Source organism: Telopea speciosissima, chromosome 10, assembly GCF_018873765.1.
Source record: "Telopea speciosissima isolate NSW1024214 ecotype Mountain lineage chromosome 10, Tspe_v1, whole genome shotgun sequence".
Taxonomy (NCBI): domain Eukaryota; kingdom Viridiplantae; phylum Streptophyta; class Magnoliopsida; order Proteales; family Proteaceae; genus Telopea; species Telopea speciosissima.
Window position 1 is genome coordinate 62,101,000 of NC_057925.1, and position 12,580 is coordinate 62,113,579.

The window sequence follows — 12,580 nt, forward strand, 5'->3', positions numbered from 1 at the left end:
AAAAAACAAACCCTCATTACCATCAACCACCACCACTACAAAGCCAACACTGCATCCTCCTCCCTCCATACCACTGCCCTAAGCAAGTTCCGCTTCCTTCTCAGGGGCCAGCCCGCGTCCCAGGTAATATTCGGGTTAAAAAAAAAAAAGTTTCGCTCCCTTTGATGCTACCATGTTACAACCGTTTATCCTAAAAGCTAGCTTGAGTTGTTAAATAGGGGACTTCCTGGTTCTGAAATCATGTTACAATTGCTTATCCTAAAAATTTGGGTGGATAAGTAAAGACCCACAACAAAGTATTTCAACACACAACAACACAAACCTATGAGGGTACAACATCTAATGGCAGACTTTTATGTATCATGTTGAAACTTTTAGATTCACTATCATTGGATTTGTAATTTAGACTGAGGATACAGAAGAGAATCAAATTCGAATTTTCGACTATCCGTTACATTATTGGCCATAATCAGCAAGTTTCTAAGGCTTTGGAATTGGATCAGCAGAAGCGGTGGATCCCAAACCCGATTCCTACTAATCCAGAGGGTTTGGAAGGATCCTGTAGACATAAAGTCACCTCCACGTTATCACTTTCCACCAATATGTTCCTCACATCTTTAGCCAGCGCCGCCAGAACCCCTTTTCTAATGGCCACGGCTTCAACAACCAACACCGATGAGAATTTTAGAGGATCAGACGCTACATAGATAGTCCGCCCCGATGCCTCCCGAAGTCCAAAGCTCACTCCACTTTGGCCACAAGAGGGGTTGAGAGATGCATCACAATTCAATTTGATATACTCAGGAGGAGGAGGAGACCAGCACACATCATTAGAGGAAGGGGAATTTCCAGGAGATACTGCAGGGGGTGGTAGTGCAGTAGAAAGGAAATCAATACAAGCTCACTGTGCAGCTTCAATCACCTTTGCAGGGGTCCAATTCTTCCTACAAAAAACCAAGTCATTTCGTGCCACCCATAAGTACCATCCAATAAAAGAGAATTTAGCAGCCAACTCCTTTGCCATTCTCTTCCCTAGGGTGCCAAAGGAAGACCAGCTTGTGATCCACTTCCTGATCTCCAATGCCGGGAAAAAATTTGCACACGATATCAATGGTTGTTTTGAAAACATGTATCATCTATATGAAACCCACATATTCAAAATAAGAGAAAAAAAAAACAATGTACCGAGTTTCCCTCCACTCACGATGAATGGGGTCACCATGGTGCAAGAGAGGGCAGAAGAATGGCATGAGGATCTTTTGGGGTTTGTGAACCCTTGTATGGTGGGTGAACCGTCCTCTACGGGTGAAGGAAAACTTTGTTCAATAATAATAATAGACATAAAGTTCTCTGCACTTGGGGCGCAAGGTTCGCCCAAACACATGGAGGTGGGCAAAATAACCGGCCTGCCCCCTCATAAGCCAAACCCCGCCCATGTCCTGCCCATTCCCGCCCCATGTGTCTAGACGCAGGCTGCGTCCAGATGGGCTACCGGACAGAGAACTTTCGCCCATAATAATAATAATATGAAAAATTAATAACCTAAAAATGCAAGAGATGGCTGTCTAGCGTTCTTTTTCCCCGAAAATATTTCTGTGAGAGGGAAATTGCACTGTAGCTCGTGGAGAAAATTTTCCCATAGACTCGTTTATAAAACACATAAGACGTTGCAACTGACTTCGTTCCCAAGTTAAGTGGTCCACTCTCCATACGACCACACGGCATATACACGTCAACAATAGTCAGACGAGTGAATCAATTTTCAATAGAATTCTCTTTTCCGCACCCTCTCCCCCTTCGTTCTTTTTAGTTCTTTAAAAATGTGGAAAACTGAAACATTTTGGTGCAGATAATAGTTTCTGTTGTTTTCTTGGAAAACAAGGTGAGTTCCTTTTTTCTGATGTATTTTTCCGTTTATTTATGTATATCGTTCAGTCTATATATAACATTTTGTTTCTCTGAATTCATTTTTTTTTCTTTTCCCGAAATAATTAGCAGAACGAATGCAGTGGATGGCTGCCGCAGTTGGGGATTTGGAAACTCTTTTGATCATATATCTCTGGTGGATCGTAACCATGGGATGGACAATACAAAAAAAGGTTCGATATTCTCTGATTTGTGAGGTTTATTTTGGGATCGAAGATGAAACTCTTCCATCTCTAATGGTTTTTGTTAATTGTTAAACCTTGCATGTGTGAAAATTAACAGTATAAATATCCATTGGAACAGTCTCTGTGGAAACAAAAATTGTTGCTGACTAGTCAATCTTAAGATTATGGTTACTAATAAGCTAATTACAATCTTAAAAGTAGAAGAAACCTCACATTCATCCACACAAGTGTGTGGTGTAATGACTTTAAAATTTCCACAAGAATCAAAGGATTATCTATATGTTAAAAGCTATTAAGACTTAAAAGAAATTATGGGTGAGCACCAATCTGAGAATCTATTCGTTTGATGAGGCTTCCCACCAGGGTTTAAAAACTCGGAATCAAAACTGGATTGGATAAGCCAGATCGGCCAGAATCGAGATCAGCCGACGGATCCAAACCCGATTCTTGAAACGCTGCTTCCAACTACCCTTTAACAATGTAGCAGATCCCATTTAGCTGAGATTCTTTTTCCTACCTTGTTTTGTTTGGATCCATGTAACCGACCACATTAAGTTGGGATAAGGCTGAGTTTATTGTTGTTGTTGTTGTTGTTGTTGTACATTAGCAGAATGTGGTGCCATCTATGTTTCATTAGGGGAAAAGAACATTGCCTGGTTGCGTGGCTCTTGCGACCAAACATATGAATGTGCAAAATTACCCTCCTATTCCCCGTGAAATAAAAAACCCCATCCATGTTGATACCTTTGCAATTATTTTCACCAAAGTGAAATGATCTCATTTTGACCTAATTGAATTGGAATCGAATGACTCTGATCCAATTAATGTCCGATTCTCAAAACCCTTTTTACTGAATCAGTCATGAATGCATTTAGATCTTTCGTTTTTTATCATTTCTCTTTTCTTTAAATTATCAGAAAATCAATTAAATTTACATGTATAGCTAGATCTACAACATTTTTGAATAAAAACTCCAAAATGTGAAATATAAGTGGAAATCATTATTTCTTCCGATTCTATTGTATGGATTCAGCCAATTTCGATTAGATCCGATCTAGAATCAATGGATCTGTGTTTAAACCTTGATTGACTAGGCTGGATCTGATTTCTCAATTCTATTGAGTTAACCATTTTCACTTCATGTGATGGTTCCATGAAACTCTGTAGTGTTGGAAAAAAATATAGCTTGATCTCTTTTCCAAGACAAACTTGATATCAAATGCAGTAACAGGGTAGTTCTGAGCTGTAGAGACTGCAGTTACTACAAGAAGATCAATTGCTTTGCGAGGCTTCCACTAATCTAATGGCAATATAAAAGGATAAAGGTGCGATCTTTGAAACAATCTTTGTCTAAGAGCTTTGTTTATTGCAATATTGTCTGTACTTTGTATAGATTTTTGTCTTATAAATGGCTTGCAATATTGACTTTGTAGATATCTTTGATGCTTTCTTCATAGACGACCCATGTTCACAGCTTATGTTAGAGCAACATAGAGAATAAATTATCTAATTATCTATACAATCTCTGTTTTGAAACGTTAGAATAAACATTGCTTAAGCCTTAAAGAGAGTACTATAGAGATGGCATTTTGGATCAGGGAAGATATGGAGAAAAGGGGGGGGGGGGGGGGACCCAAAACTCTTTACAGAGAAACCAATCTGCCAATGAACACTCGAATCTAGCTGGAATCTTAGGTTTGCTGAGTTGCAGTCCTAGGATTTGTTGTATTGGAGAGTTGTTACTTTCTCTTTTGTTCTTTTCACAAACATGACATGTTCAAGTAGTTCAAAATATGTTTAAGATAGAACAGGCTTTGGTTATTATATGTTTGCTTTGCCAATATTTGCACATCTGACCAAGGTTATAAGTATAGGTATCGGTTTTGCGATATTGATAGTTTCGGCCGATACAACGATACAATATCCATACTTAGAACCATGCATGTGACACGTATTTTATCAAGTAAATAATGAATATGTCACATTAAAGGAAGTAGCATTCAGGGCTAGGAAGTGGATTTTAACCTAGTCCATCACATGATCAGGAATTCAAGATGAAATCTACTGAGTGAGTGACCAATACTTTGATCCAGGGGGTTTCAACAGCCATGGGCTGCAATCAGCAAGCCTGGGGCTACTTAATGATTGTGAGTGACCAATTAATCTTAAACCATCGTGGATTCTTGCAAGAGAAATGCAAGCTCATCTGTTACACGTGGGTCAACTACGATCATCTCATAGTGTTGTGATTATGATAGTTATAGAGATATAATAGTCTCACATCAGTTATCTAGGACCTTGGATATGTTTCAATATACCCTTGGGCCATCTCTACCTAATACCTTCAGATTTTGGGTTGGACCCCAAGTGGTGTTTCGTGGGCTATCATATTTCTTTTAACATGGTATCAAAGTTAGGTTCGTTCATTGTCCTCCTTAAGATGTATATTCACATGTATGTTAAAGCTATACGTAAGAGAAAATATTGAGATATTAGAAGTTATAGAGGTATAATCTCACAGCGATTATAGAGGTCCTCCACGAAGAATCCATTTGTACTAAAAAAAGTAAATGTAGAGTGGTAGCCCCTTTAATATTGCTTTTTCTTGAACTTGATCTCAAAAGTGATTGACTAGGTTGGATGCAAGTAGACAAAATATCTTTGTCAATGGATTGTTATCCACTATTCATCCCTTTTTTAAACCTGTGATGCCAATAGTAAAGCATCAATATCCAGTCCTTATCAATGCCTTAACTAAGTCATACATATGTTCCCTTCAAGCCTTATCCACCAAGAAACCTGAAATATTCCAAGTAACTACCCCTTAAAATATGATGTAATCTCACTAATATTTGAACTTTTTTTATGTGAAGGTTCGTACATGAAATTTTTTTTAATTTTGACTTTACGCGGCAAGAATGGAAATGATTTCTTCTACTTTGTCACACTGTTTCTACACTTGCATCCCACACAAGACTTCCTCTAATCACAGTTAAAGCATTTAGCAACTTAAAAACTTACTCTGTATCCAAAATAAAGTCAGTTATGCTAAACATAAAGCTTTTAATTAGAGTAACTTATATCTTAAAAAATTGAAGCTAATGCTTACTGAATGCCCTTTTTGGGAAGAAAAACTTGCAACTCCTGGGTATAAACCACATCTGCAAATGGATTTAAGACCATCTTTTTATGTTATATGATTAAGTAAAATACCAGAGAATTTCATAAAGATGAAAGAGACGTGTTTCTTCTCATCTTATCTCGAGGATGTAAAGCCTCCCCTTATGAGGTTTTGCAACAATGAATATGCAAAAAATACTGGATGATTAGATTGAATTAATGGAACTCTGGCCGATTTAATCAGAAAAATTATGTCATCTTTACTTATACATGGGTTGATTACTTGATTGATCTTCTTCCTTTCCTTTCTTTCAATCCATTGGCAAGGGTTTATATGAAAAGAGGTAAATCCTGTGGTAATTGATAGAAATTATAAATGGCATCAGTTAATGGTGGTGATCCATTGAAATTAGGAACTATGAATTTCAAGGGTTTCATTAGATTTTATTTTTAGGGGGGGGGGGGGGGGGAGGGTTGGGTTTGGTTGTGGTCTGTGGTTTGAATGTCATACTTTAACCCAGTTCTATTAATAACACAATCCATTACTTCCAAAAACCAGAGTATGGTATTGTACTTCATTGATGATTACACATTGTCCGATTCCTTTTCTATTTAAAGGGCACTCAGACCCAAAAAAATTCTACAAGTTAAATAGAATTTTTCACTAGTGATCTACAAAAAGAATAAAAAATAAAAATTTAAAAAGAATGCCAAAGAATTCCTCCAACAACTTATCTTCTCACACAAAAGAATTTGGCAGGGATTTTCCCTCATCTGAGATCAGATCTCGTGGTTGCTGTTTTTTCTCTCCGCAATATGCTTGGTGTTGACACCTTCGGGCTCAAGCCTGTTGAATTCCTAGGAGAGGAGTTAGCTCCAACACTTCTTGGAGACAAGTTTACTTGCTCCAAAACACGGAATTGAAGCTCTGAGGGGTAGTCCCTCACACAGCCAATACGGGGACCAGCTCCTGTTGTCCATTTGCAAGATAACTGCTTTCCCAATTGATAAGATTTCATTCCTTTATGTGAATTTATCCTCCGGAGGATTGATTCCTTGGAAACTATTTCTTCTTCATTTTCTTCATGATCTAAGTTCTGCTTAGGAACCATGTAATCTTGTTCTGTTCCTAATATTTTTGCTGTTTCATAACCACCCAATGGAGACTCGGCCGATAAATTGTTCTCACTTGTGACTGCACATGGATTGCTGCACTCTGGTCTCTCCAATAGATCATCCCTTCTTGGTATTTCAAGGTTAGTCAATTTTCTATGCAAGCAAAGAGACCTCTTTGACTCTGCTTCACTTGTTGTATCTTGTTCCATTGGATCAGTTTTCTCTTGTTCCAAATCTTCATCCATTATGTCTTCTGTCTCCAAGTAAGTCGCCTTTTGGGTCAAGTCCTCCTCGGATGTATTGCTTCTAAGAACTACACTATTATGTTTGCTCAAAGATTCTTCTTCATCAGGACTTTTCTGAAATAGAACCGAAAATAGAGGTAATCAGTGCCTGCCTAATTGTTTTTCCTTTCCCTATTGGGGATGATATCTTAAATATTATTGAAAGCCAGGTTAGATTGTTTTACCTTCACGTTGGAGAGATCCACTTTATGCTCCTCAAGGAATGCCACAAATTCCTCAAAATTTTCTTCTGTTGGTCTATAATGCCCACTGTGAGGCCACACAGCCTGAGAGAAATTCAAATAGACACTTATTTTAACAACATATCATTGTGGAAACCAAAACAAAGAAGATATACAATCTAATTGAGATATTGGGCATTTCTTTTATACCTTTAGTACACCATTATCTACAACCAATCTTCCTGCTGCAGAAGTGGCTCCTCCAGCCAAGAAACTTGAATGTTGAAACCGGCCTTTTGTCTTCTGGCCGACATACAAGGTCTTTGATGTGCTGAGGACAAAGATCCATTTAGCATCCTTAGGTCCTTCAGTAGTGTCAAGGAGCTTCTCAGTCTGTTTGTAGAAAAATTTTCCATCCTCCACCACAACTTCATAAGCATTTCTTTCTGTCTGCACGACAAACATATATTCGTTAGTAAGAAGATCCATTTGATTTAGGGAAAGAGCAAATGAAATGCTGAGAAGGAAGGCTTACCGGACCGAGATACTTGATGCACTGTTGTTGAAGCTTTGATCGAGGGCATCTGTCCACAAGATTGACCTCCTTCCCTTCCCCTATATCAAGCCTGCGTTTATTAAGTTTCCAAATGATTATTTCTGAATCTCAGAACATAATTTAAACAATTCTTGTTTTTCAAGTGAATCATATTTCGAAAATTACCAGTAGAAGAAGGGTTGTCTACTCTCACAGTTGAGCCATTTAACATAATAGAAGTGAAGATTATGTCCATAACGATGCCTTGGATCAATCTGTCAAGAAGAATAATATCAACATTAATGAATCTCCATGCTCAAAACCTAAATTTGGATTATTCTTTAAAATCCAGGACTTACTGCCTCAAGCCAATGCTGTAAAGCAAGTTTCCGAGCCTTAACATCCTTGGATAAACCTTTCCCCACCTGCAAAAGAAGAGCAAACCTCTGGTTCAGATAAAATTTAAATAGTATCTATAAATAGAATCATATATAGATTCTACTGGAACTTACCTTGGCAACTCGGGTTCTCGCTCTTGACCATCGTGAAATTGCAGTCTCCTGTCTGTCAATGTCGAAGAATGAAATAGAAGTTCGCTTGAGCTCGGCAAAGTCTAACAACTCCCACCATTGTCGCTCCACAAGAACCGCGCAGTCTGCGAGCTTTCTTCTGGTTCTGAAGCTTTTGTATACTTTCTGCAACTTCAGTGCTGCTTCATGCTTGGGGCTGCCTGAATCCAACGTGGGTGTGTTGGGGATCTTCTCAATATTTGTTGCTGGAAATGGGTTGGCGATCTCTCTGCTCTTAAAGCTGCTGGATCTAAGAATCACTTCATTCTCGTCTTTTATTAGGATCATGGATTCCTTATCTAAGGTAGATGGCTTTAGTGACATCATGGTTTCCTTATCTAACGAAGGCGGGTTTAGTGAGATCATGGTTTTCATTTTTGGCATTTTAAAGCTAACCGATCCTTCTAAAAGCATTTTTCCAGAGCGCAGGGATTTCAGTATTGTGGGTTCTGAATTTCGACCATTGAAACTGACTGATCTTAGTGTTGTGCTAACGTTGTCACCGTCGAAACTGATGGATCTCACAATCATAGCTTCGAATCCATCGTTCAAATCATCAGAATCAGAAAAAGGGCAGGAAAAAGATATCCCCATTTACCTTAACAAGAGGGATATCTTATTGAAATCCTGTCAGGTGAAGGACCAGATCTTCTTCCCTGTTAAGGCAAAAACAAAAAAAACAAATCTTAACAACTTTCTAGTGCCTAAAGCCATTAAAGAGGAAACAATTCATCTAAAGCTTGTTTTTATTAAACTACTATTTGCCTTATATAACTCCAAATTAAATGCTACAAACCCAAACCGATCAAAGAAAACCCATTTTGAGTATATTTTTAAAAACAGTCCCAAATGATCAACAAAAGGGAATACCCACCATATTCATACAACCCAAATTGAAAAGAAAACCAGCAAAACCCACTCGCATATTCTCTTATTTCCTCCAACTAACTCCATCAAAAATCTTAATAAGCAAACCAAGAGTTACCCAATGATAGATATGAAAAGAACCCGCTAAACCATGAAAAATGTAGGTCTCAATAATTTACCTGGAATCTGTAGCTTGACACGCAGAAACGAGTTATCTTTCTGTTTTCGGGGGTAATGAGGAGTTTTGGAAGGGGATACTGTAGAAAGAAAAATACTTGGATACAGAGAAGAGAAAGAAGAAAACCCAAATGAGGAGATGGAGACTAGTGGATATTTATCAATGGAGTGGAGCCCGAATATAAGGGGTTGGTTTGGATATTACAGAGTGGCTTCCAGAGCTGAAGCTTGCTTTGATTTTTCAAACCTAAAATAAACGTTGCCTCATTCGGCTTATCTTCTTCTCTTATTATTTAAATAGAATAATAAGAGGATACAGAGTACAGACTAACAAGTAACAATAGGTCAATTACCCTAAAAAAAAAAAAAATTTAACAATAATAATAACAATAGGTCGACTGTTTGCACCCACGTGTTCTTGACTCCAGTACTGGAGGGCCATCTATTTTTTTTTTTTTTTTTTTTTTGTAAATGGCCCCATCTAATTCACAACAATCTAACATTTGATTAAGCTTAATCAATAAATCCAACCAAAAAAAAGAGGTGTGTGTAGGGTGGGGGGGGGTATCTGAGTCCGGATCCTCCACTCATGTTGGCAATAAATACATTTAAAAAATTTTTTTTTTTTTAGGGATAAGGGACTCTATCCGTGAGTATAGTTCCTACTCAAAGACTCAGTTCTCCTTGAAATGATCGCCTTACCCCCATGAAAGCAGAAATCCTACCCCAATTGATGCTTTCACATGCGTTTCTATTTGCTATCACAGTGCCACATGAACCGCACTCTTGGACAGAAAACTCCTGATATAAACACTTTTTATTTCCTCTATTATCTTTGATATTTATTTTATTCTACAATGCTCCTTCCTCACCACTGCAATTACAACTTTACCCAAATGTTAATAATCAATTTCTTAGCTATTTGAATAGATGTCCATGACTTACTGGAACATAATTGTGTTCTTAACACGTTTTGATTCTTTAAATTATTATTACTTACGGACAATGTTTGGGATTTGTGTCTATCTTTTTATACTCACATGAAATGATCTCGTTGCCCTCCTGTGTAAGATCTCATTTTATTGTACCTCATTGGTGTACTCCTTAATACTGCAAAAGCTTGCTGAGAGAACTCTCTCCCTATCACTTATTAGGAACTTGTTGTGGTCATTTATTATTGTTGTTTTTAATTTGGAACACAATCATTGGAAAAAAGCTTTTAAAGGAGTTGAAGGGAAATGCATTTAAGGGAGGGTTCATTAGAGGGTATCTATTATGCCTATCCTTGCATCCTACATTTTGTAGGAGCTAACCTCTTCTATTTTTACCCAAAAAAAAACCTCTTCTATTTAAAGGAAAACTCAATCCATCTTGTTGTCATTGATTTCTTAATTTATTTATTTACATTTGTGTTTCGCCTTGACTTCAAGTTTAATAATAAACACACTTTTAAAAAAAAAATTCTCAATCACCTAATACACATAAATTGAATTGATGTATAATTTTTTTTAAATATTAGTTTGTAGGGCAAGATATTGTTGCTTGGTCGTGTAGCCCCTACACCAACACGAGGGCCAATGAGAATGCTCACAGGGACATCAACATGGATAGGATTATTGATTTCAAGAGGGGTTGGGTGATAATTTTGCATGCTTTCGTGTTTAGGGAGGGGGGGGGGGGGGAAGAGAGATATAGACACAATGGGTGCTATTTTACAATACACCGGCGGTGTACCTAATCTTTAAGGAACAAGAACACTAACTAGTCGCGTGGTTCTTACACGTAGACACAGGGCCACCCGAAATTACTGCTCAGCCCCAGTGAACTAAAAAATCCGATTCACTTAAATGCTTTAGAACGCACACTTGTTGGCCCCACACTAGTACAAGAACTACATGACTGGTTAGTGTTCTCTTCCCATTTCCTTTAATTATATAGCTGTAAAGTTTTTCTATCACTATTTCAATGCTTAAACTACTAGTATAACCAAATCAAATGTATCTGTTATTTCTTGGCTATGAATTTACTATATCTGAGTGTATCATTTATTCTTAGTGTTATTCAAAATGCAAACATACACAAAATTTACCCATTTCCACGTTGGGAGTTGAAGGGGGGAGAAGTTGTTCCACAACCATAATTCTATCCAAATAGCATCTTGAGACATAGCAAAGGACGCTTCATCCCAATGGTACAAAAACAAACATCCTTTTTATGGCTTCCATCTAATAAAATTCTTCTTCTTTATGATCCTATAATCAATGACTTAAAGAGATATGTTTCATATTTTCATATCAATTGTATTAATCTAAATTTTACATGGTTAATCTAAATTTAGGCTACAAATTTTCTATCATGCGTCCAGGCTTGGGAGAGAAATCCAAATGCTCTAAATTAAGAAGTGTTTTTTTAGAGAAGGCATTTTTTTTCTTTTTCTAATTCACTTAAAGCTCCACAATTAATGGTTCCTTAATATTCTTCATTTTTTACTAATAACTAGACTTGTAAGATATTTTTTTTGGTTGACAAGAAATAGGAAAATTTAGCGAATTCTTAAGTAAGTTACTCTTATCACCATATTTAGTATAAATTTATTAGTATACAAGAATTAAAGCATTTTAATTACATAATTAATCATTTTATGCTTATGTAGAACCCTGCAATCAAAATGAATAATGTCAATCACTCGTTTGCAGTTGGTGGTATCCCTTGTCTCTAGGTAGTAGGTCCCAAGAGGTTATGAGATCGATTCCACTACTTAATCAATAACGATTGAGAGTAAATTTATAATGGGAATGTTTGAATGACACCTCTATAGGTGTATTTATAATTCAACATCTTCTTTTAATTGCCTCTTGTTTTATTCCCAAAGTTCTTTAATATCCGAATATAAAAGGGTTTTCAATCATAATTTGATAGTGACATAACATTATGTCATTATTAGATTTATTTTTTGAGAATACGTGTGAAACGGCACCATTACGCTTATTAGGGGGAAAAAAATTTGTGTATAATATCAAAAGAGCAAAAAAAGTTAAATTACAAGTTATTTGACATCTGTAAGGATGTCAATAAGAAAATCTCATTTATAATATTTCTATCTTTGTTACTAATAAAAGAAAGTGATGCGAATTTGCAGATAGTGGCGTGTCTTAGCATTCAAATTTTTTTAATTAATAGTTAACTGAAATTCAAGAATAATTGGAGAACAAGTGATGAGAAATTGAGATGATTATAACATTTTGTCGTTTTTCTTGTACTAAGAATAGTTAAAGATTTCTTTCCTAATAAAGAGTTAAATGAAATTCAAGAACAATTGGAGAGCAAGTAATGAGAAATTGAGATGACTATAACATTTGTCGTTTTTCTTGTACTAAGAAAAGTTGAAGATTTCTTTTCTAGTAAGAGTTAACTGAAATTCAAGAACAATTGGAGAGCAAGTAATGAGTAATTGAGATGACTATAACATTTGTCGCTTATCTTGTACTTAGAAAAGTTGAAGATTTCTTTTCTAATAAAGAGTTAATTAAAATTCAAAAACCATTGGAGAGCAAGTAATGAGAAATTGAGATGACTATATATCTTGTACTTAGAAAAGTTGAAGATTTCTTTTCTAATA

General features: G+C 36.5%; 1 protein-coding gene across 1 annotated transcript; it reads right to left on the reverse strand.

The window, feature by feature from the left end:
- Nucleotides 1-5,922: 5,922 nt before the first annotated feature.
- On the reverse strand, nucleotides 5,923-8,570 carry LOC122641428 (IQ domain-containing protein IQM2-like). Its single transcript, XM_043834662.1, has 7 exons — nucleotides 7,861-8,570; nucleotides 7,708-7,773; nucleotides 7,535-7,623; nucleotides 7,349-7,439; nucleotides 7,024-7,263; nucleotides 6,817-6,918; nucleotides 5,923-6,706 (listed from the first exon to the last, which is right to left on the reverse strand). Exons 1-7 carry the CDS (start codon nucleotides 8,509-8,511, stop codon nucleotides 6,002-6,004), a joined length of 1,944 nt encoding a protein of 647 aa, XP_043690597.1. The 5' UTR covers nucleotides 8,512-8,570; the 3' UTR covers nucleotides 5,923-6,001.
- Nucleotides 8,571-12,580: the final 4,010 nt, after the last annotated feature.

Bases quoted from the DNA above. Each gene is read 5' to 3' on its own strand.
- LOC122641428 (XM_043834662.1), bottom strand. From the start codon at position 8,511: ATGGGGATATCTTTTTCCTGCCCTTTTTCTGATTCTGATGATTTGAAC. The intron at 7,440-7,534 runs GTAATTTTCGAA...TAATAAACGCAG, and splicing joins AGACAACCCTTCTTCTACTG to GCTTGATATAGGGGAAGGGA. The intron at 7,264-7,348 runs GTAAGCCTTCCT...TTTGTCGTGCAG, and splicing joins GCATCAAGTATCTCGGTCCG to ACAGAAAGAAATGCTTATGA.